Here is a 26,367-nt window from a genome sequence, read left to right on the forward strand (position 1 = left end):
GCCTCGATTCTAGACCCGTGCTTGATATATAGTTGCTAAGCAGTAATAGAGCTTTATTAAGAGAAAGAAATTTCTTTGCCCAAACATCAAGGTTATGACACAGAATCAGGCAGTCACAAGAGAATTTAACCGCAGGAAGTACCCGTAGGGCTCTCTACACGGTATATGTAAAATGGCACTTTTTATCCAGAGTTATGCTACGGTTCTAATTTTCAGGAAATTTTTTATTTTAGAAAGCTTTTCTAAAATATTTTTCAAATTCAATTCCAATTTTACCTCCATTGTCTGAAACCCAGCCTCCTTCCCCCATCAAACATAAACAAACTGAGAATAATCCCCCCGATCAATAGCCTCCCTCTCAAATCATAAATTCTACAATTCATTTTTAGGTACATAAAACAATGGAGAGGGGGAGGGAGGCTCTGAGCAACCTTAGACATTCAGTAGCTGGTTCTCATGCACACCCAGCTATGGAGTCAGCTCCCCAGCCAAGTGCAATGAAGAAAGGGGAACCACTGAGTTACAAAAAAACTGATGAGTTTACTATATGTAAGTCTTCAAAATGCACATGTACTTATTTGACTACAGCAAACTCTTTTTGTTGTTGTCTGTGGAAAATGTGATTAAAAGCTCATGGCACAGTTATGTTCCAAAGAGCTGCTGGTCTGGACCACGGCTTTAGGAGCCACATGGTGCTTTAGAGGCACCCGTGAAACTTGTACACTTTAGGGGCCCAGGCTCTCGCTGCTCCCAAGCTCTGTGCTCTCACCAGGCCCGAGTCCTGAGGCATCCTCGATGGAGAACTACCCGCGCCCAATGCACTCTCTGCTAACGCCTACCTCTCCTTTTTTCCAAGTACCTATCAGAAGTTCCATAAAATCTAAAATTATTTCACCATTAATTTAATTACTTTCTTACAGTAAGAAACATGAGGGTCAAATTCTAACGATGACTACAGCACTGACATATAACACGGCACTCACAATCACAAAGGTGGCAGGTTTTATTCCTCTGATGAACGTAATTCCCCTGTAACTGTAAACAAACGCAGAGCTGGACTTACCCGTTCCACAGCTGCATTATGATATGGGAGCTCCTCTTCGCTGCAGAGGAAAAACAGTGGATGTGAAATAGTTGAAACCAGAGCAAACTTTTAAAACATTATAAACCTGTAGGTAAACATGATGTACAACCATTTATCATCTCAAGAGCTACGTAAGCGTCCACTCCACCGAATTGAACATAAAACAATGAGCTATTCTGTAACCACGTCCCCTGTCTTCAAATCTCTAGACACACTCTGTCCAATCCAGTCATCTCCTGTCACAGGTGGCTGTTTAATTTTAAATGTAAATTAAAATGAAATAAAATTAAACTTTCAGTTATGAGCCTCATTAGCCATGGTTCAGCTACCACACTGAACAATGCAGATACAGTGAGAACACTTGCACCACTGCAGGAAGTTCTACTGGACAACACTGCTCTAGTCCAGGAGTCAACAACCTTTTCCTGCAAAGGTAAATACTGAATTGTAAATATTTTAGGCTTTGTGGGCCCCACAGTGTTTTTCATAATACTCAACTTTGATGTCGTACTGTGAAAGCAGATACTGACAGCATGTAAATAGAGTGTGGTTTTGTTCCCATGAAACGTTTACAAAAATAGGTGGTGAGCTGGATTTGGCTTATAGGCCATAGTTTGCCAACCTCTACCCTAGACCATCACCTCCACTTTCTGTCTTCAACTACAGCCTGTAACAAATGATTGTTCAAAAAAATTAGTATAAGGAAATAAAACTGTCTCCCATGGATTTATGAATTAAAAAGAAAACTTCAATTTTTATTCTGTAAATAAGGAAAGCTTCATTTGTCAAAACTTCAATGGGAATAATTTTAAAAAATGTAAATATAATAAAAGATCAAATCCATTTCTCTGATACGGTAATTTTGTGATACCACCTGCAATATAAAACATTCTGAGACTCTTGAATTAATTGTCAGTAATATGAAAACCATGTACTATCTGTAAACAGTGCTATGTACTTTGAGTTGCTCTATAAGTAGTACTGATGTTTTGACAAGAACTATCCATATTCTTCCCTTAGTTTCTATTGACACCAGATAATAACACTTTTAAGAGTACAATATGTTAGTATTCAAGAGTCCAACGTTTTCAAAAGCACTCTTTTGCTACTCTGGAGAGTCCTTAGGTGAAGCGTGAAGCTACAGCAATGAAACTGACCAAAAGGTGTAAGAGCCAAAAGAGATCTCAGAGAGATAGTCCAACCCCCTCATTTCACAGATAAGAAAACTAACATTTTCACTCAGACACCATCACTCATCCTAGTACAGAGATGTTCAGCACTATCTAACCCAGTGGGTTCAAACTTAAATAAGTATCTATCTTCAGATTGTGCAAGAGTATATGAAAAACAGGCTAAGAAACCAATTCTCAAGAAAAAGAATATGAGGATTAAATATAAGTTGTTTTTTTTTTGAAGTGCCTACTCACCTTTTTTTTTTTTTTTAAATAGCTTTTGTTAGGCTCTTAGTCTAACTTTCCCTGCTGATTTGTAATCCTGATTACTAGTAATGCATGAATTACCAGTGATGCATGAATGGCACCCATCCATTCTTCATTTACTGGCAGAAGAAGGCCTGTCAACACTACTGGAATGTACTTGCTAGGTGATGAGGTCAGCAAGGACATCTTGAAAGAATAAGAACATCTGGCAACCTCTGTGTGCACCAACAATGGTATTTCTGGGGTGAGTGGGCTGGGCTGCCCTGGGCAAGAGCAACCTTCTGTGCAGCTGATTTGAGCAGATCCTGACCTAACGCTGAACACTGAACATTCCTAACTGCACATGAAGTGCCAACTCTGGCTGCCACCAGAGGACAAGCTCTTCAGTGTCCTCCTATTCACTAAACAAGACTAACAGACCTAACTGTGCCTGTTCTCAACACTGAATCAGAACCAAGTTCTGCACACATCTGTGGAATGGTGCGAATCATCTGCTCAGGCTACATGGTCTGTGCCAGGCAGGTCCTACCCCCGCCTCTGGCAACCACCAGTATGTTCCCTATATGTATGAGTTTGGGTTTTCCTTTTTTTACATTTCACACATAAGTGACATCACACAGCATTTGTCTTTCCCTGACTTATTTCACTTAGTATAATGCCTTTAAGGTCCACCCATATTGTTTCTAATGGCAGAATTTCCTTCTTTTTATGGCTGAATAATATTCCCCTGAATATATTCACCACACATCTGTTCATCCGTTGATGGATGCTCAGGCTGTTTCATGTCTTGGCTACTGAGAATAAAGCTGCAATGAACATGGTGGGTACAGATACCTTTTTGAGTTAGTATTTTCAGATACATACCCAGAAGTGAAATTGCTAGATCAGACAGTAGTTCTATTTTTGATTTTTTGAGGAACCTCCATACTATTTTCCATAGTGGCTATACCAATTTACGTTCCCACCAACAGTGTACAAGGGTCCCCTTTTCTCCACATCCTTGCAAAACTTGTTATTTCTTGTCTTTTTGATGATATTCATTCTAACGGGAACAAGGTGATATCTCACTGTGGTTTTGATTTGCATTTGCCTGATGATTAGTGATGTTGAACACATTTTCATGTACCTGTTGGCCATCTTCTTTAGAAAAATACCTATTCAGATCCTCTGCCCATTTTTTTATTGGATTGTTTGGCTAGAGTTGTATAAGTTCTTTGTATATTTTGGATATTAGTCCCTTATCACAGTGGTCCCCAACCTTTTTGGTACCAGGTACTGGTTTCGTCGAAGACAATTTTTCATGGACGGTGGTGGGGGGATTGGTTCAGGTGGTAATGCGAGCGATGGGGAGCAGCAGATGAAGCTTTGCTCACTCGCCTGTCACTCACCTCCTGCTGTGTGGCCTGGTTACTAACAGGCCACAGACCGGTACCGGTCCACAGACTGGGGGTTGGGGACCCCTGCCTTATCAGATATATGATTTGCAAATCTTTTCTCCCATTCAGTAGGCTGCCTTTTCATTTTCTTCATGGTTTCCTTTGCTATGCAGAAACTTTTTAGCTTGATGTAGTCCCACTTGTTGTTTGTTTGTGTTTGTTTTTACTTTTGTTGGCTTTGCTTTTGGTGTCAAATCCAAAAAATCATCACCAAGACCAATGACAAGGAGGTTACCACCTACTTTTTCTTCTAGGAGTTTCATGGTTTCAGGTCTTATGTTCAAGTCTTTAATCCATTTTGAGTTGATTTTTGGGTATCGTATAACATAGTGGTCCAATTTCATTCTTTTGCATGTAGCTGTCCAGTTTTCCCAACACCATTTACTGAAGAAACTGTCCTTTCCCCTTTGTATATTCTTGGTTCCTTTGTTATAAATTAATTGACCACATATGCACAGACTCTAACAGATCTACGTGTCTGTTTTCATGTCAGTACCATACTGTTTTGATTACTGTAACTTGTAATAGAGTTTGAAATCAGGAAGCATGATGTCTCCAACTTCGTTCTTCTTTCTCCAGATTGCTGTGGCTATTCTGGGGCTTCTGTGGTTCCACACAAATTTTATAATTGACTGTTCTATTTCTGGGAAACATGCCACTGGAATTTTGATGAAAACTGCATTAAATCTGTAGATTGCTTTGGGCAGTATGGACATTTTAACAATATTAATTCTTCCAATCCATAAGCATGGCATACCCTTCCATTTATTTGTGTCTACTTATATTTCATCAATGTCTTACAGTTTTCAGTGTACAGGTCTTTCATCTCCTTGGTTAACTTGAGATTCCTAGGTATTTTACTCTTTTGGATGCAATTGTAAATGAGACTGTTTTCTTAATTTCTTTCTGATAGTTTGTTACCAGGGTACAGACATACAACTGGTTTTTGTATGCTGATTGCATATCCTACAACTTTACTGAATCCGTTTATTAGTTCCAACATTTAGTGGAGTCTTCAGAGACTATATAGACAGACATATCATCTGCAAATGGAGCTGGTTTTACTTCTTTCCTTCCAATTTAGATGTGTTTTATTTCTTTTTCTTGCCTAATTGCTCTGGCTAGGACTTGCAATATTATGTTCAATAAAAGTGGTGAGAGTGGAGACCCTTGTCTTGTTCCTCATCTTAGAGGAAAAGCTTTCAGTTTTTCCTCACTGAATATGATGTTAGCTGCAAGCTTGTCATGTAGCCTGTATTATGTTGAGGTACATTCACTCCATACTCATTTTGTTATGAGTTTTTATCCTGAATGGATGTTGAATTTTATAAAGTCTTAAGACCTCATAGATAGAATGTGATCCATTCATGAATTTTCTTGCACTATTGCTCCACTTCTAAAATCTTTCATACAAAATCTGCTATGTGCTCAACACTGATCTCCAAAGAACTTTTCCTCTTCTAGTCTCTGTGTTGGCATACACTCTTTCACGGCCTTCCAAAGAGAAAACAGGGAACTATGCCTTATCAAGAGCTATACACAATGTATACATACACACGTGAAACACTGTGGCAGCCTCAGGCACCATGGCTGGCATGCTGCAGGAGTGTACTAATGTTGCTGAATGAATGTATGAAGGGAAGGATGAATGCATGCCTGCATTCATGTATGCATCCTTACCGTGACACCTAAATATCCTCCAAGTAGAAGAAAGGGAAGACCAAAATCTGGGTGACTGCAGTGTTCTTTTAGATCAGCAAACTACAGCCCCTGAATGAAATCTGGCCATCGGCCTGTTTCTGTAAATGAAGTTTTACTGGAACACCACCATGCTCATTTATATATTGTCTATGGTTGTTTTCAGGCTACCATGGTAGAGTTGAATAGCTGTAAGAAAAACCGTATGGTCCACAAAGCCAAAAAGTATTTAATATCTGCCTCTTTACAGAAAATGTTTTCCTACCCCTGCTTTAGAAAACGAAGGTTTGTCGTCTAATGGAAAGAGGCACCTAGAGACTGCTTAAAGAAAACACCAAGCTGATAGCAAGAAGCTACCCTTGTAGAAATACACAAAGTAAAAACAACAACATAGTCATCACTGGAAACACAGGGACCTTACCCGGATCTATTTTCTTTTATCTGCTATTAAGCTTAAAAGAATTACTAATTAGTGTGTATGTGCTTATAATTTCTCAATAGCTCAAATGGAGTATTTCTGTAACTATGAGATAAACTTTCATTTGGAAACATAAAAGTTAACTTGTGAAAATCAGTTATTCAATATACTGACTAAATTTTACTTCTGATTTTGTAGCAAATTTTGCCTAAGTTTAGATTTACTCTAGTCAAAATTATTGGATGGGTAGAAAGAGTTCTCAAGGCCTCGTCATTAAAACAGATATTCTTTAAAAACAAAAACACCATTATTCTGGCTTACAAATATTTATATAGTCACATTAAACTACAGACAATGTGCTAAATTTTATAAATATACACACTTTGATAAGTAGTTGAAAATCTGAAGCTTGGTATTAATTTTATCTTTATTTTTGAAACAATTTCCTTCTAATTCTTCTATTAATAACTTGTGGCCTAAAAGCATTATCTATGATTATCCAAATACCAAGCATTCTTTGTCGAGCAGACTGACAGTGACTATTTTTGAAAAAAGTGTTGAAAGTTCAAATACTGAAAGTTCTCTAAGTTTTTAAAGAAGCTCGATTTCTCCATTCTCCAGATACAAGTCCATCACAGGCATGCAGCTAGGGACAGCTCCCCATTTCTGCGTACTAAACAAAGACGACCCTGTTCCAGCATCACGCCAGGCTGGTTTGGCAACAGTTTTTATATTTATTGTGAAATCTGTTATAAAACCAAGTTAGTCCTATACTGTATTTGTAAATTACTGTCATCCTTCTCCACATATCATAACAAGTAATTTAAGTTACAAAAACTGTAATTAGATATGAAGTCAGCAGCCTTCAGAGAAGGCTGCAAAGTTACTTTGTACCATTTTATTGACCTTGACACTTAAAACGCATGTTTATCACAGAACCAATCAGAAATTACAAAGAACTAAGACAGCAGAAAGAAACGCGCTTGATCAAGGTGTGACAGGGAGCAACGTCTAAATGCCTACGCCAGGTGACTTTATTCAATAGCGCAAAAAAACCCAGCAGCAACCTTGGGAGAAAGTGTCTCACTGAAATGAAGCACTGTAACAAAAATCAATGCCTTTGGTGAAATTCAGTAAAGCCTAACATCACACTAAAATCCATTTCTATGCTTCATTATTTTTGTTTGTGCTGCCTGCTTTAGGATTGCACCATGGAGTTAATACAAAATTTAGGGGGGCAGTATGAGGACTGGTTGGGCTTCGTTTTCAAAGACCGGTGAGCTCACCAGTGGGATCATTTCAAACAGATCCCTCTCCTTAGGCACTCTTCTTTCCCCCTTTAATTTTCTTTCTAGGCATTTCGAAGAGCTTCTTCGATGTTTCTCTTATTAAAACTACAGAGGCAATAGAATGCAGAAGGTCAGAACTCAGGCTCTGCCCTGAGGCTGCCACGGTCAGTTCCCCAATCTTACTGCGAGCGCAACCTGGGCAAGTTGCTTGATCTCTTTGTGCTTCAGTTTCATCTAAAAAAAGACAAAAACAGTACCTATCCCAAAGAAGTTTTGAGAGAAATAATCCATGTTAAGAGCTTAGAACAGTGCCTGGCACACAGTAAGCGCTCAATAAATATTAGCTAATATTATTAAGGTAAATCACTGACTGGCTTTTTTTCCCACTAGAGCCAAATGGACCTCAGCACAGAGGTAAAAAGAAACATGGAATAACTGAGTGTGATTTTTAGACTGTAGGCACAGGCTAGGCTCTTGGGCCAGAACCTAGTTGTTTCAAGCAATGAGAAAAGAGAATTTAGCTAATTCCTAGACCCTTCTGGAATGCACGGATTTTTCATACGTATTTTGTCCTATATTAGACCATTTTATGATAACATCCTTTGGAGTGGTTCACGCCCATCACAAACACTTGGGGAGGTCAAAATCAGCTGAGTTGTATCCTACCTTCTGAATCAGAATCTGGGATACAACCCAGCTATCTATTTAAACAAACAAACAAACAAACATTTTCCAACTAATTCTAATGTGCAGGAGATTTTGGGACCCACTGATCTTGACAGTGCTAAATGCTCGAAGTGTCCTTCCAAACAGCATTCACATACCTCAGATCTGCACATTAACCCACACAAATGTAAAATCATTTCCTGTCACGTTTGTGGCCAAGTTTGATTTACTTAAAAAAAAAAAAGCCGAAGTGGGGGTTTCCCTTAGGGACAGTATTTTCATCACAGTTACACACTGCTCTGTTGGTCTGCTGAAATTCAGTCTTCTAATTAGAACTAGGCAGGAGAACATTTCGGATATGCTGATATCATTAGGTAGCATAATGACACCTTACGTTTGTCTAGACCTGTATGTAGTATTCTATCATTTTATTTCTTCAAAGTTTCAAGTACCCCTAAGTATGTAGAGCAATTAATGATTTCTGTTTCACAGATAAGGTGTGAAATAGTTAACTGAAACCAGCAAAGCCAGAAGAAGAACATACATTCTAACTCCCAGAACTGTTTCTGTTTGCTTGCGTCACCCTGAGAAAAACAAGATACAACAAAATACTTTCTAAATGCAAGAAAACTGAACAGAAAGGAAAAAGAAGGTCTGAGTACTATAAAGTTACTGCTATGAACTCCCTAAGAAATTGTATTCCTCCTTCAAAATTTAATCATGTATCATAACATAAAAATCCCTGGCTTCTTCCTCTTTATAATAAATGAGACTGGGAAAGGATAAATGTGAATAAGTAGTAGGTTAATCACTAAATTGTATGTAGTAGTAGGTAGTAGTAGGTTTTATAATCACTAAATCGTATGGAACCATACAAACTACAAAGATGCAGAAAAGTCTCCAGCCCATGGGAATCTTACTAAACAAAGCCAGAACCAAACAGGCAAATTCACATCATTTCAGGATGTTTTTAAGAGTCAAAACCACTTTAACTACTTTACTTTACAGTGCTCTAGACCTCTCTCGACTCCTTACATAACATACTCAGGATAAATGGAATTAATTTTCAGAAGCAATAACACGAATACATTTCCCACCATAAGGAAGATCAGTGGCATTTCTTTTCATTGCTCCTTTTCAGGCTGCACGATACTAAAGTTCTAACTGCTAATTATTTTTAAAATGCATTTACATAAAATAAAATGTTTTATAATTATTTTTGAAATACAAGTTGTTATTGATTTCCACTTAATTCTGCTAAATTATTAATATAACACATTCATTGCACTTAATGTTCTTACTAAAACACAATGAATATTAAAGACTGTATTCTTAACTATAGTTCAATTTCAATCACAGAGGTTAAAAATGCCAGGAATTTAATAAAAAAAGCATGTTGCAGGATCAATCCTGGAATCTTATTCAGAGCAATGCTATTAAAAATAAAGAAAATCAACGAAATAGGAGACCATAGAAACATAATTTTAAAAGTTAGCTTTCAAACTATGCAACTTACTGTAAGAAGCCAAATCTATCCGTGACTTTGTAAACAAGGTAATCAGCATCTTCCCAAGGTTCAATCTCTGCACCTTCTCGTCCCTATAATAGGGGACAAAGAAGGGTGTTATTGGGAATACATAAAACTGAATAATTTCTTAAAAAGAGCAAAAAACAAGACTTATTTTTTGCTAAAAATAAGAGCTGGAACTGAGGCATTATCGACCCTAATTAACTTAAAAAAATTTTTCTGGCAATAATCACTATTTCTTTGATACAAACTTTGGAAGACATTAAGCCGTGATCAGACCTGGGTTCCTGTGAGAAACAGACTGGGAAAGAGGGAGCAATGGAGGACAAGAAGCCACTCAAGAATGAACCGCCAGGGCTTCCCTGGTGGTGCAGTGGTTAAGAATCCGCCTGCCAATGCAGGAGACGTGGGTTCGGGCCCTTGTCCGGGAAGATCCCACATGCTGCGTGTGCCACAACTACTGAGCCTGCGCTCTAGAGCCCGCGAGACACAACTGCTAAGCCCACGTGCCACAACTACTTAAGCCCGCTCTCCTAGAGCCCGTGCTCCACAGCAAGAAAAGCCACCACAATGAGAAGCCCACGCACCGCAACGAAGAGTAGCCCCCGCTCGCCGCAACTAGAGAAAGCCCGCACGCAGCAATGAAGACCCAACATAGCCAAAAATAAATAAATAAATTTATTTTTTAAAAACAGAATGAACCGCCAAACTTGAAGGTTTTAGAGTGAAAACATCTTAGAAGAAAGTATGTCTTGCTTTTTCATCCTAACTTCTCAGAAGAGTAGGCTACCTACTTTGCCTCTCTTCCTCTTCACTCCCAGCTCTACTGGCCCTGATACTATCCTTGCCAAGGTCAAAACCGGCCTCCCACCATCAGATCCCGTGGACACTACTCTGGCTTCCTCACCGAATGGACTTTTCCACTGTGCTTGTCAGTGCTGCCCAGCCTCATGACACCATCGTCTCTTGGTTCTCCTGCCCCTCCCCTACTCTTCTGTGACAGCTTCCTCATGGGCAGCCCCCACCAAGTGTCCGTGTGCCCAGAGCTCCATCCTCAGCCCACTGCCCGTCACACTCCCCTCCTGAGCTGTGAAGCAGCACTGATTAGAGCAGGAGCCCCAGGGCAAGAGTCTACACTAATCCCTCACGTTTCACACTTAGTACCCGACTGTCTCGTGGATGTTTTATAACTGCCTGTTCATGTGTTTTCTGTGTAGGCCGTGAGCATCTTGCGGGCAGGGACCCCTTGTAACTCACGTTTATACAGTGAAACCCCAAGGCCTAGCATGACACTTGGCCTGGTCACTAAGTGTTAACTGCATGAAAAAAAAAAATGCACGTGAGCATGAACAAACGATGGTTCTATTGGTTTTAAATTAGTTAAGCAGTTAAATAAATTAATTGGGTTTTTCACGGACTACGTTAAAACCTAATCATAATAATGGGAAACGGTGTCTGATGTTCCAAACAACCAACTTAAAAAGAAACCTTGGGAACATGATTGTTCAGTTGAGCTCTGCCTGTATGCCTCCCTGGAAGCAGGGCACAGTCCAGATGGCCTTCTATAATTTCATGTTCCTGTTATTCTCATAAGTAATCAAAAATAACAGATACGAAATTACATCCAAGTGATATAAATATAAAACATGACATTTATAAATCATGGCTACAACTCATTGTAGATCTCAAGAGCTAAGGTAATAATAAGGATATATGTAAATCATCAACAACTGTGATTTTCTAGGGCATCAAAAATGAGATTCCAGGGCTTCCCTGGTGGCACAGTGGTTCAGAGTCCGCCTGCTGATGCAGGGTACACGGGTTCGTGCCCTGGTCCGGGAAGATCCCACATGCCACGGAGCGGCTGGGCCCGTGAGCCATGGCCGCTGAGTCTGGATGTCCAGAGCCTGTGCTCCGCAACGGGAGAGGCCACAACAGTGAGAGGCCCGCATACCGCAAAAAAAAAAAAAAAAAAAAAAGAGATTCCATAATTAACTTAAGGATAAAATGCTAATGGAGATTATACATCATGTATAAATTCAAATTTTCAGATCCATGTTCAATTTTTAACATCACGTATCCATTATAAATAAAATGGGTATCCAATTCCATATACTAATATATTAAAATATTTATTGAATACCTAGTATGAGCCAGAACTATTGTAGGTATTTAGGATACAAGAGCAAATCAAACAAAAGAAATTCTTACCCTCGGAGAGTTTACATTCTAGGAGGGAGAGCAAACAACAAAGTATAATATAAAGTATGCTGATACTTTAAATGCTATGGTGAAAAGTAAAGAAGAGAAAGGGAATATAGAGAGCCAGGGGGTGGAGGGGTGTATTTTTTAAACAGTGTGGTCAGAGAAGATTTCACTAAGAGGTAGCATCTGGGCAAAGAAAAAGAGGAGGCAATAGGGCATGAAGGTATCCAGGATACAAGTGTTCCAGGAAGAAGAAATAGCCAGTGCAAAGGCCCTGAGGCAGAAGCAAGCCTGGAAGAAGTGTTGGAAGAATAACAAGTAACCAGAGTGGCTAAAGAACAGGGAAGGAGGAAGAAAAAATACAGAGATGAAGTCAGAGAAATAAGATGACTTCAACAGTCATGGGAAGTAAACAAAATGCTGCTGTAATTTAAGCTCTCCAAAAAGGAACTCCATTTCTATTTATACTTCTGTAAATAAAAATTACTCAAAGAGTAAATATCAATACTTACTCTGTCATATTTAGCAACTATTTCAGCTCGCTCCTGGGCAAGTTTGATTGCTACATCCTGGTTTGAATCTGTGGAGAGATCAAATTTCAATGAACTGTTATTTAAAGATTTATAAAGTTAATTAATTATAAAACTAAAATAAAACAAATGAAAATAAAACAGTAAATCAATGCTGCCTAAAATGACAAACCAGCAAAATCGAATAAAGTATACGTAATTATAACTTTGAAATATCAACATATCTACCATTTCAATATTACAATACCATACTCAAAAGAAAGCAAATTTGTTAACACAGCATTAACTTAGGGGATATGGTAAATCTTATCCCTCAAGAGTTAATTTTGGATCTAGTTTCATAGAAATAAATATTAAAGTAGAAACTGGAACTGAGAGCTCTAAGTTTTCAGATGAAATCCACTTGGGTAGATGATGAGAAGAGCATTCAAGAAGGCTTTTAAAACTTTAGGTAGGGGCTTCCCTGGTGGCGCAGTGGTTGAGAGTCCGCCTGCCGATGTAGGGGACGCGGGTTCGTGCCCCGGTCCGGGAAGATTCCACATGCTGCGGAGCGGCTGGGCCCGTGAGCCACAGCCGCTGAGCCTGTGCGTCCGGAGCCTGTGCTCCGCAACAGGAGAGGCCACAACAGTGAGAGGCCCGCGTACCGCAAAAAAAAAAAAAAAAAAAAAAAAACTTTAGGTAATTTGCTCGCAAAATAAATCAGTGCAAGATAGACTTCAGGAGTTAAAAAAAATATTTCTCTGACATGATGAATATAATCATTTCTTCATTTAGCCTCTCAGGTCTCCCTTATCAACTGCCCCAACGACTATTATAATCTCCAGTTTTTTACCACAATACAACCACAAATAAAGTTTTCTTTCTTATTACCACCAGGTTATCTTTCAAAATCATTAAGTCTGATAACAAGTAAAGGTCAAAACATGAAATAGTGTGGATATGATTACACACCCCAACTACCATAAATAAAAATAAAAGATCAATGACAGACTGTATAAAAGGCACCTCTGATCAAGAAGAAAGACAAGCATTCCAGTGGAAACTGGGCAAAGGTCATATGCAAGAAATTTACAGGAGTAACAACAGCAGTGACAACTCTGTGTTCTGCACAGAGTGACCTGCAGATAATAAGATACTGTCAGCATCCAGATACTGCGGGAAAGCACTTTACATGCCTTATCACACTTAATTCTCACAACGGCACTTTACTGTATTAATTCTATTACACAGATGGAAAAAAAATGAGGTTTAGAGATTTTAACTAACTTGTCTAAGGTCACAAAGCTAGTAAACAGCAAAGATAGATTCAAATCCAGACAGTATTGACTCCACAGTCCATAATTTTAACCACTACTTTATAAAAAAGATCACTAAAGACACGAAAAAGGATGTCCAGTTAAAGATGGCAGATGGAACACACACTTTTATATCCATTCCTCCTAAAACCCCACTAAAACGACAATATAGGGATTCTTTAAATCCTTGCCCTCGGTGGCCCAGCAAATGGAGGTTCCAGAGAAGAGGTGAGGGTGGGGTTAAAAACAGGGAGTTGATTAAAGAAGTCAAGTCCCGAGAGTTGAAGGGATGCGTGTGGTATGTAAGAGGTTGAGTGAGTGCAGGGAAGAAAACCAAATCCTCACCCTCCAAAGCAGGAAACCATGAGATAATGACTAAATCTGCAGAACAGGAAGCGGCAATATAGGCATGGTATCTAGCGCTTTGCAAGTAAACGGATAATGAACCAGCTGGGAGTGGAGAGTGATTACTTCTTTGGGGTGGGCAGCCCGGAGGGAGGGGTGTGGAAGTCAGCTTATTTTTCAAAATAAGTTTTACAGGCTGCTGAATCTTTACACCAAGTACAGCTCTGATAAAAATAAAAGCTAATTTTAAAAGCCAAGACATGGGGGGAAAAAACTCAAGTCATCAGAAACTAAGGAAATACAAATTTTAAAATACCACTTTGGAGGGGGATGGACCTAGAGTCTGTCATACAGAGTGAAATAAGTCAGAAAGAGAAAAACAAATACCATACGTTAACTATGGAATCTAAAAAAAAAAAAAAAAAAAGTTTCTCATGAACCTAGAGGCAGGACAAGAATAAAGATGCAGACGTAGAGAATGGACTTGAGGACATGGGGAGGAGGAAGGGTAAGCTGGGACGAAGTGAGAGAGTGGCATGGACATAGATACACTACCAAATGTAAAATAGATAGCTAGTGGGAAGCAGCTGCATAGCACAGGGAGATCAGCTCGGTGCTTTGTGACCACCTAGACAGGTGGGATAGGGAGGGTGGGAGGGAGACGCAAGAGAGAGGGGATATGGGGATATATGTATGCATATAGCTGATTCACTTTGTTATACAGCAGAAACTAACAGAATATTGTAAAGCAATTATACTCCAATAAAGATGTAAAAAATAAATAAAATAAAATAAAGGGACTTCCCTGGTGGCACAGTGGTTAAGAATCCACCTGCCAATGCAGGGGACATGGTTTTGATCCCTGGTCCAGGAAGATCCCACATGCTGTGGAGCAACTAAGCCCATGCACCACAACTACTGAGCCCGTGTGCCACAACTAATGAAGCCCGTGTACCTAAAGTCCATGCTCCACAACAAGAGTAGCCACCGCAATGAGAAGCCCACGCACCACAACGAAGAGTAGCCCCCTCGCCCCAACTAGAGAAAGCCCGCACGCAGTGACAAAGACCCAACACAGCTAAAAATAAAAATAAATAAATAAAATACCACTTTGCACCTATCTCACACTGACCAAGAAATGCATTGATATTACTCAGTCTTGATATAGTGTGGGGAAATCTGCCATTACTTATGCTGTGGGTAGACTTACAAATGTATAAAATCTTTCTGGAAAGCAACTTGATAATATGTATCAAAAATCTTAAAAACAGGGCCTTCCCTGGTTGGCACAGTGGTTAAGTCTCTGCACTCCCAATGTAGGGGGCCCAGGTTCAATCTCTGGTCAGGGAACTAGATCCCACATGCATGCCGCAACTAGGAGTTTGCACGCCACAACTAAGGAGGCTGCCTGCCGCAACTAAGGAGCCAGCGAGCTGCGACTAAAGAGCCCACGAGCTGCAACTAAGGAGCCTGCCTGCCGCAACTTAAGACCCGGCACAACCAAATAAATAAATAAATATTAAAAAGAAAAAAACCTTAACAGGTAGAGACTATAGTCCAATAAATACCCACATAATAGCAAAGTGCTGTCTATATGTTAAATAGTATTAAGGACAAAAGACAAGAAAAGTTTTCTAAAGTAAAGAAAACAATAAAAGTTTTTAAAAATCTTAAAACAGGCATCTCCTTTACCCAATAATTCCACCTCTAGGAATTTATGATAATGAGATAATCAAATAAGCACAAGGTTGTTTATAATAGTAAAAATAGCAGAATGGAATTTGTGAATTTCTTAAAGCTTATTTGGGAAAAAAATGTTTCTGCCACTGCTTTTCTCAGACTACAAAGTGTCAATATACTATCCTTTGAGGGAAATGTGAATAAATAACAAATGGTTCAATAAAATAACAAAAATACAGGTTAGTTGTTCAGATTTTCACAGTTAACTTATACAATCAGAAGTCTGGGATACTCAACTCAATTATACACATATTTATTATCCTATTTTAGACGTATGAGCCTTCATCAATTCCTTTTTCCCTCTCCTGTTACCCAGCTTTAACACATTACATTTCTACAAAAGGGTAGGGAAAGCAAATTAACAGAAATTAAACTCAAACTAGGAAACTTGGCTACTTAGTAAATTCTATTTCCATTACCAGAACAGCTAAGCATGAATTTCTATGGTGATTAGGCCAAATCCAATAAATGAGTGCTTTCTTTGAAGTATTTTATACTAGTCCTTTATTCCTGCTACTAGTCCTAGGAGTCTCAACTATATTTCCAACTTAACAATGAAAAGTTTAAAAGTGTAAAGGCAAGAACTGGAAACAGTATAGAGTTCGGAAGTGAAGATGCAAAGTATCCCAAGAAAACATCATTGTGGCAAACTGTAAGCTACAACGCTTTACATGGGTCGTCTCCAATCTAGAGATTTCCAGAAAGGAGACCTAGCCAAGTAATAGGGGTTGTACTGGAATTGGATGAAACTGTACCTAATTTTATGGGAATAAAATGATTAACATGATTAGAATAGTTGACTCCAAATCAAGTCAGTACTAATCTTTACATTCCTTTAGAAAGTTCTTATCCTTGTATTTCCTGATGCGGAGAAAATTTTGTAATGTTAATGAATGTAAAAGAGAACAGAGTTAAGGTCAAACTAATTTTATAAAATATAGCCAAACCTGCTTCTTTGAAGAGACTAAATAGAAATGCCAATCTTTCCCAACACCAAGTTTAGAGACATTATTTACTAATCCGCGTTGTGAAGCAAGCATCTTTCCAGTAAGAAGCAGTGTCCTTATGCAGAATTCACTATAGTTAAATTATATTTCATACTGTCTGATCTACAGTTGAGAAGTTTATTAAGAATTATAGTAGAATACTCCCTTTGGTTTTGTTCTGATTGCTTATTTAGAAATTGCGCTGCAGAACAAAGAGTTTGCCCTATAAACACTGACCACAGAAGGTATCGGCAGCTGTCTGTGTCTATGCAAGTGTGCACTGACTTCCAGGCTGTGTTCCTGGGCACTTGTCATTATCAAACACAGTATTCAAATATCACAGTATTCAAGCCAAATTAAATCAAATTATCTTAATTGACTTTACATCTAATGTAACAATGTTTCAAAGTACAAGAGGCACATTTTAAGTAGTAAGGATAGAAAGGCATTTGGATTAAATACTCAAGTATACAGAAAACATCTCTGGGCACAAATGAACGGAAGAAAATGACAACTAGAGCATTTTAAGAAGACCTCTAATTCCATTTAAACATAAAAACTTTAAAGAATCAAGTATCCACCTGGATTGTAACTTAGTATCACTAAGTTAGCCCCAAATTGTAATGAACAATTCATTCAAAGTTACTAAATTTTAAATTCAATGAAACAAAATTGACAGACCATTTTTCCTAGTATACATTTTGACAGATGAATGTAAATAAATATATATTTCAATTTAAAAAGTACTTTACCCTTTGTTAGATAACCAGTCTGGCTTTGGGAATTAACAACAGCTTCAGTCCTCATAGAGTAAACTTATCTCTTCCAAGATTCCATTACTGCTTTATAGTTTGCAAGCACACCAAGAGTGTTAGGTGGTCCCTCACACATTCTGCAACAAACTGAAACAGAAAAGCGGAAGGCAGCTCTACTTTAAACTATTTGTGAAACAGGCACAAGAAAGAAAAGGTCTGAGATATATTCTAAGGGGGAAAAAAAGACCTTGCTGTGGTTACACGCACTACAGATATTCAAACAAAGATGATGTTTGTTGAGGGTAAAAACATGCCTTTCAGGCTAGATCCCAAGTATGAACCACACCAGCCTACACCCAGCATTCCATCTAGTAACAAACAGGGGCTTTGAATATGCCTTAATCTTGCACTTCAAAATTAGCCACATTCTTATTACTTTTAATAAAACTTGTCTTGGAGCAATAAAGAAAAGTTGTATTTAAAACATTATACTAAAGCTAAGTAGGAATACTCTTCTCGAGTACATTTTATAACTTAATTTTAATGATACTTTTTAATGTGAAAGCTTCAGCCCGTTTCAGACACTAAGCAAATGCATACTAAATTCTGGAGGGTTTTGGAAATATTTAACACACCACACATATACAAGTGAAATAAATGTTTCATGAAACAAAACGCATAGCTTACTGCAGGGTGGCACTGTGAAATGTCCTATTTATTCTTTCCTTCTTCCCTTCACTGTTTCCTTCTTTTTTTTTTTTTTTAAAGGGTTGGGACCTACAATATGGAAAGTACTTTGCAAAAGTGACAGCCACCTTAGAGGCATGATTATGAACATTAATTACACTTAACTGGACACTAGTGAATTACGTTTACACTCAGCTTAAGCCAGGTGTAACATTCAATACAGGTAAAAGATGTCAGAAGCTTAGAGAGGGAAAAAGTTCAAATCATAAACCAAGGAATGAGAATCAGACTGGCATCAAATTTCTTATCAACTAGAAGGTAATGAAGCACTTATTTTCAAAGTTCTGAGAAAAAAAAAATTATCATGAGCTTGGAATTCTATACCAAGCTAAACAACTGATTCGGTATGAGGAAAAAGTAAAAACGTTTACAGATATTACAAGGTGGGGTGAGCTGAAGAATGACTCCCCAAAATATGTCCACATCCTAATCTCTGGAACTTGCGGATGTACCTAATATGGCAAAAGGAATTTGCGGATGTAATTAAGTAAGGATCTTGAGGTGGGAAGGTGACCCTGTATCGTGAAGGTGGGCACAACGCAATCACAGGAATCTTATGAAAGGCAGTCAAGAAGGTCAGAGGAGGAAGTAGGTGTGAGGATGAAGGCAAGAGGCTGGAGTGATGTGAGGAAAGAAGGGGCCATGAGCCAAGCAAAGGAGGCAGCCTCCAGAAGCTCAGAAAGGCAAGGATGCCCATTCTCCCCTAGTGGCTCCAGAAGGAATCAGCCCTGCTGACTTCAGCCCAGTGGAACTGATTTCAGACTTCTGGCCTCCAGCACAGTAAGAGAATCAATCTTGTTGTTTTAAGCCACCAAGTTTGTCATAGTTTGTTACAGCAGCAAGAGGAAACTAATACAATGATTCAGAGTTTACTGCCTAAACAATGTTTCTTTGACAAAGACTCTCTCCTTGTCCAAACTTTTAACCATCTTCTTTACTAGGCCTTGAGTCCTGTTTTGGCCTGCCTAGCCCAGCTGTAGCAAAAATCCTGCTAAGTCAGTTCAGTGAGAGTCCCCCCACCCTTGACATCTCTTTGCTCTTGATATCTGGTCAGAATCCTCATCCCCCACCCTTGATATCTGGTAACACTGGCCTGCCTCTACCAAAAATCCTGTTAAGTTGGTTTAGCAAGAATCCCATCCTTGAAGTCTCCTCTTAGTAATTTTCTATCCACCAAGGCCCTCACTTGACTGACTGACTATAAATCTCTTATTTATAGGGATTTCTTTATTGTTTTAATAAGTGTCAGAAAAATTTTTTAACAGAATCAAAAAAAGGGGTAGACACAGGATCCATGCAATCTCAGGAAGCTAACTGTGTAGTTGCCTAGAGAGTGACCACCCTGCATTAGAATAGGGAATACAAGGTGTCTTCAAGAAGAAAGCGGATTCTAGGCAACATGTAGATCACAGATATTATTAGCGATACAGTGAAAGCTTACATATGAAAGACACCAAAAAGAGGATAAGAAGACTATTAGAAAATTCAGAACAAAGTAGAGAGTGATAAAAGTCATGGTCAAATATGAAGCAATGTACTAAGGGGCATGGCTATGAATTTGATACATATGGGAAAAGTGAATTCATCTGACCTTGACACTTTCAACATTAGGATTATATTTCCTTCCTACATACTTCATCATAATGTTTGAGACTGAAGTAAATTATATTGACTACTGACACTGTGATTATATAAGGATTTTATTGGCTTTTAATGTTCATAATCAACTATACACAAAGCATCTAAAATTGAACTCTGATCTGCACACTTCCACACACCCCACTCCAAACCTAAGTCCCCCCTTCCTAGAAGCAGCCACCGTTATCTCCCAAAACTATTTTCCACACTATACAAGAGTCTGCATGTATGTATGCACATACACATATATTTAAATGTCCCTTTTCTATTTAAAAACTAGAACCATTCTATAAATAATTCTAGATCTTACTCTTTTTTGCTTAACAGTACATCTTCGAGCTTATGCATATCAACACCAATAAAGCCTTAGCAACCAGTTCCTGCAGGGAAGAAGTTTAGGCTGTGAGCCCTGGTTTGTGGCATCTGCCAATTTCTATGCTGCGAATATTCCCACTGTGGCAGCCACTTACCAAGGTACCAGTGTGATGTCACCAGACGCATAGTTCAGGCTGGGTCCAATATACCAGTGGATCTACCTCAACCTTTTTCACAGCTGTAAAGTTTCCCAATGCATGAACGTAATTTATTCAACTAGTCCTTTCTTAGGAATTCAAACTAGGATAAACTAGAGAGTCAATTTGTAATGAGAGTTAAAGGTGAAACATTATGAGGTAAAGAGCTTAATAGGTTACTGTAACCAAAGGCAAGCTGAAACAAAAGAGGAAGCAGAAACTACCAGTAAGCTGAGAAAAAGATGCTTCAGAGAGGAAAACGGTACCCAATACGCAGAGCAAAGCAGAGTCACCATCAGAGAGACCTTTTAGCCTAAAAAAAGAAAGAGAGTCTAGCCCGCCTCTGAGCTGCTGCTGCGGTTGCTGGCTCTCCTCTCCTGCTCAATGCATGTACACAAAGCAAATGCCTTCTCCTGAAATGATCTGAGTGAATTACCCACGTCTATAATCTGAGTTCTTTAATTCCATCTCAGCTTTCAACCAAAAGAGGCCCTAAGTATCGATGGTGCCTAAACAATGTTTCAGTTATTTGTGATCGCTTTCGTAGAATACTCTGGACTAAGATACACCAATTATAAAGATTCTTCTAATGATAAAATCTTAAAAGGCACCATTGCTAAAAACGTCAGCATTTATTTTGCCATGCTCTAGATCCAAGGCTGAAGGGAACGCTCAGAGGAGAAATAAGCCGAGTTAAACAGATCAACATCAAAACACAACTAAAAACAAAATAAAGGAAGGCACACCAGTCACAAGAGAACCTGAAATACCACTTATTTTAACTAGTTATTCTGTGAGAGATGAAATTCAATACGGACACTTAAAAGTGACATATACCTACTCTCCCCACAACAAAGTTTATTACTGGGTAGCATCCTGGGAGAGCTTCACATCCTTAGCCAAAAGCTCCACCTGGTGGTCCTGTGAGCACTGATCCCAAATCTCCTGTCCCTTTTACCCTAATCCATGCTCCTGCGCCCTCCAGCACAGTCCCACCTCCACCTCTCACAGGCTCAGCTAACTCCACCTTAAACAAGTGTCGTATCAAAAATGTACAACCTCAAAAACCCATTTCTCTCCTTCCTTCCCCCACTCGAGTAGTAATCTCAGAAAAATCATTTGGCTTCCTTCCCTCTGTCCATGTTAACTTGGAAACAACACAACAACAAGACTCTGATCACAGCTGCAATTATAAAAATAGTGTAACTAATCATGATCAAGGAAGGGACAGCCAAAGGCTGAAAGTTAAATACAGGAAAGAACCAATGCCATAAACCCAAAAGTCCTCAGAAATGCCCCACTTTCCACTTCAAAAGAGCCACACAAGCTTCCATGTACATCTTCATACTCCTCTGGTAATAAGCACTGTGTGATACAATAAAAGTGTTCAAACAATAAGCCTAAGTGCTCTTCAATTTTAGCTTTTAACTGTCAGTGTAAATATGATTTATACCTTTCCATTCAAAATATTTCTATTATCTCACTAGTAGCATGATATCAGCATTTTCTATTATATCATGTTTTCATTTTTAAATTTTTCATTCAGTGTGCACAACACATTTCTTCAAACAAATTCTTATATAGAAGCCCAACTTGCAAGCAAGGAGAGTGATGGGGTTGAGGAGAGATAAAGCAAAGTCCTCGTGTTAGCACGTTTGTCATCTACTGCTCAAACGAGTTCTCTTCCAACAGTTTCCCAACTGCCATCGCCACCTCCCTTTCATAGAGTCCTCTCAATTCTCCAGGCCCTTCTCTTGCTTCTACAAATAAAAAGATTAACATTTTATAATTGGTAGGTTGTCTGTATGTTGTTTTGTTTGTAAGCATATATATTTTAAGACCTGTAAGAACAGGACACATCTCCAATATTTTAAACACGGAGCACCCAGCATGAGGTAGATATTTAATATTTCTAAAACTAATAAAATATTTTAAATCATAATTTTAACAACAATTCCAGGGAAGGCTTCTATTACTTGCTTCCTGAATTCTAGAAAGATGAGAAACAAAATAATTTTAAAGTCCTACAATTACTGACAAGGACTCATTATAACAGGATAATTTTTTTCCCTAAAATTTAATCATGACTACAGACCTACTAGAGGATCCACCTTACCAATGCCCATTGCCATAAAGGTAGAATTGGTTACTGGTAGAACTGGCCTTTAGATCTACTGTATTTACCATCTGTTACCCACAACAATTTACTGAATATACTTACTTCCATGTCACTTCTATTAAACTGTAATCTCCATGAACAAAAGACAGTATCTCATTCATCTTGGTATCTCTTATATCCATCACAGTGCCCAGCACACAGTAGTTGCTCACTAAGTATTTCTTTTGAAAAATTACTCAAAATTAGTTACTAATGTGAATTATTCAACCAGGTAAACACAATATATCAACTTATTTTAAAAATTAGATTTATAAGCTGTTTTCCAGATATAGCTTTACTGCAAAAAAAAAAAAAAGAAAATATATGCTTCTGCTAAAGACTCTTACCTTTTTCATACATTTTATTGTTTTTTTGTAAAGTCTATTTCAAGGTAGCATTTGAAATATTATTAGGACTCAGACATGAGAAGTCACAATCTATTTCTGATGAGCACTTCTGATTATTTGCAAGACCTTCATATTCATTAAGGAATGAATGAATACATTCATGAATAAGTGTATGTAGGTACTATGTGGCTACTGGAAGATGAAAGAAACCAGAGACTTGTTTGTTATGTCTGTGTTCCAACCTCACACTTCCCCTTTTTCCAGCTCCCCAACCTACTCACAGACCATCACTGTCTCACTTCCTTTACTGGAAGCTCCAGCTCACTCAGCTCCGTGTGCCCCCATCATGCTTCAAGCTCACATGGAGGGCCTTCAGCCAGAGAAACACTCCCAACTCCCTCCCACTCTTCCTTCACTCCTCTCTCGGGAGCAGAGGAGTTGGGGATGGGCTTGGCCGAGCTCCTCGCTTTCTCACCCAGCCACCCCATCAGAAGGGCACATCCCTTCTGATATCCTCTCTATGCAGGAAAGCACCTGCCCTGATGGGAGGCCTGGGGTTGCTTGGCTGTGCTAGTCACCCGGTGGGTAAATCTAAGTCAAGAGAGGCTAATAAGCCCTTTCCACTTCAGATCTAACGTGCCCTCCAATCAGCCAAAAGATTTTGCTCTCCATCTGTCAATGTCTCCTGTGTTACTTCTCAAAAAGAAAGAGCATTACTACTGGTTCCCTAGAACTCCCAAAATCAGACTAGTAACTCCAACGTTTATGTGTAAGATGATTCACAGAGAAAAAGGATATGAAGTGATGTAACAATGTTTAAATACCATTACTACTAATGAGAAACATAATTATTACTTGTTGAATGTGAGTTTAATTTCCACATTTGGCAGCAGGGTTGAATGACAAAATTGCCAACAACAGATACCTAGAACCAAGACAAGCATATGAGTCATTTTACTCACTTCAACCTGCCTACAATTGCTGGCAAACTCAAGACTACACCTTAGCAGTTTTTCTAGCAGCATGAGAGCATGATTGTAGTAACAGATGACACAAGACTGGTGTGTGACAACTCCTTGCTTGTGGATACTTTATATCCTGCTTAGTGCAGGTTTAATAAGTACCAGACATTTACCATGCATTTACTATGCATAAACTCACATAATCCTCACAGCAACCTACTCTGTCAGTTTTATGACCCTCCCTAGTTTACACACAGGGAGCGTGATGTTCGAAGAGGCGAAGTGATTCAGGTCCTACAGGAAGTAAGTGGCAGAGCAGAGTCTGGCTGTCTGACTTCAAAGCCCTGTTTCTAACCGCCACACTATTTGTTAAAGTATAAGTGAGTGATCTTTTTCTATTTCTTCTCACCTCTGCTAGTCCTTACATTTCTTTTCTTAGAAACAAATCTATTTGTGATTCCTATGAATTTTAACAGTTGTTTTCTGGGTTCCAGTAGCCTTCCAATCTTATCACACTAAATTGTCAATTATTTGTGCAAAATGGAGACCAATGGTGTTGTGTAGAATCCAAGAACCATTTATATAAAATATTCTTTGTGATCATAACCTCCTCTATTACATTTTAAGTGGTGTATCAATACTTTAGGATAGTAACAGGAAATGATCAAGAAACAGGCAAAAAAAATTGACAGGATAATCACCAAATTACTGAAGCTAACTTTACTAAAATACTTTATGGTTTTAGTAGATACTAAATCAAATGCCTTCACGATTAATTTCTATGATTACAGAAAGAATTCTGTTGAATCCACTTCATTTCCTTAACTTTCACAACTCTTTCAGCTCATTCGGAATTGTAAGCATGTAGAGTTTTATTAATTACAAAAAAACTTTGTGTTGAATTCAGCCCAATGGGTATTAATAACAAATGATGCAATTACAGCAAATTCTTGTAGACCAGATATAAGACAAAGAGAACTCACAGACTGCTCACCCTAATAGCAAATAACTAATTCCACAGATAGTTTGGCAAGCCTTATTCTAAACCCAAAGGTAACTTTTCTACTCTTTAAATCAAAAATGCAAATATGCAAAAACCAAATTGTGCCCAAAATGACACATGAAAACAAGAACTAAGTACTACCTATAACAACTGAGTAGTAAACAGGAAGAACTGCATTAATACATAAACAAAAGTATAAGCTATGCAAGTATTTGGTCCCCAAATGGCCCTTAGGTTCAAATTGGAACATAAGGCCATCAAAAGCCAGCAATGTGGGATACAATAAATGTAAGTGCTCATATCACACTGAAGCTGTCATTCATACAATCATTAAAAAGAGAGACAGGGCTTCCCTGGTGGCGCAGTGGTTGAGAATCCACCTGCCAACACAGGGGACACAGGTTCGAGCCTTGATACAGGAAGATCCCACATGCCTTGGAGCAACTAAGCCCGTGTGCCACAACTATTGAGCCTGTGCTCTAGAGCCCGCGAGCCACAGCTACTGAAGCCCGCATACCACAACTACTGAAGCCCACACGCCTAGAGCCTGTGCTCCACAAGAGAAACCACCGCAATGAGAAGCCCTCGCACTGCAACAAAGAGCAGCCCCCACTCGCCGCAACCACAGAAAGCCGCACACAGCAACGAAGACCCAACACAGCCAATAAATAAATAAATCTATTTTTTTTAAAAAAAGAGACAGAGCTCTAAACTCTGACACAACACCACGTAACTCTCACAACATACAACACACTTCACCTAACAAATCCTAGCAACGTGATCTATACATATTACACAACAAACATCAAAACTGCTATACATACAGGGGTAGTCATTGATCAGGAGTCTAGATGCATTAAGTACCAACAAAGAGCCAGGCTCATAAGTAATAGCTAGCACTTATTCTGCACAATCTAAAAGTCTTATGTATATTATTTCATTTAATGTCTTCACATCTAAACTACGAGGTAGGTATCATTATCATTCATTTAAGAGACAAGAAAATTGTTAGGTTAATGAACTTGCAAGGATCACACAGCTTTGAAGTTGGAGAATTGGCATTCAGACCAAGACAATAAGGCTTCAGAGCGCTCTTAATCACTCCACATGGTCTTTGAATAAATAAAATAGCAAGCAAATGAACAAAGGTTTATCAAGAGGATCTGTCAACAGGTATCATCAAAATAGCATTAAACAAGGGCAAGAGGCCAAGGAAATACCCTACAGTCAATAGGAAGCCAATGTGTTTCTGAAGAGAAAAGAGGCCAGAAAAGCTGTGGAGAAAATGAAGATCACTCAGGAAGGAAGAAGAGTTTATCCTGCCTGTTACCAATGCACACTTGTTTGCTGAGCTTTTAATACCTATTAAACCTGTGCTAGGTGTACAGAAAACCTCATTTAATATTCAAACAACCCTATTATCATTTACATTTTGCAGATGACAAAAATGAAACGTAGAGGTCAAGCAACTTGTCCAAGGCTAAATTATCATCAGAGCTCAACTCAAACCCACATCTGAAAGGCTCCAAAGTCTGTGTCCACCTGCCCATTATGCCAGAGAGAGAGAGAGAGAGAGAGAGAGAGAG

At 38.7% G+C, this 26,367-nt stretch overlaps 1 protein-coding gene across 3 annotated transcripts in view; it reads right to left on the bottom strand.

Moving 5' to 3' along the window:
• The window catches only part of USP6NL (USP6 N-terminal like), a 143,775-nt gene that overhangs the window by 50,500 nt on the left and 66,908 nt on the right, over window positions 1–26,367 (bottom strand). For 2 of the 3 annotated variants that reach the window (XM_060160149.1, XM_060160158.1), the window contains exons 3-6: window positions 17,412–17,561; window positions 12,276–12,343; window positions 9,547–9,629; window positions 1,064–1,103 (exon numbers count right to left, since the gene is read on the bottom strand). In XM_060160149.1, the coding sequence (XP_060016132.1) occupies window positions 1,064–1,103; window positions 9,547–9,629; window positions 12,276–12,343; window positions 17,412–17,466 (246 nt within the window). In that variant the 5' untranslated portion in view covers window positions 17,467–17,561. The remainder of the gene's footprint in view (window positions 1–1,063; window positions 1,104–9,546; window positions 9,630–12,275; window positions 12,344–17,411; window positions 17,562–26,367) is intronic. The other variant, XM_060160169.1, reaches the window with a different exon arrangement.

Source organism: Lagenorhynchus albirostris, chromosome 1 (genome assembly GCF_949774975.1).
Source record: "Lagenorhynchus albirostris chromosome 1, mLagAlb1.1, whole genome shotgun sequence".
Lineage (NCBI taxonomy): Eukaryota > Metazoa > Chordata > Mammalia > Artiodactyla > Delphinidae > Lagenorhynchus > Lagenorhynchus albirostris.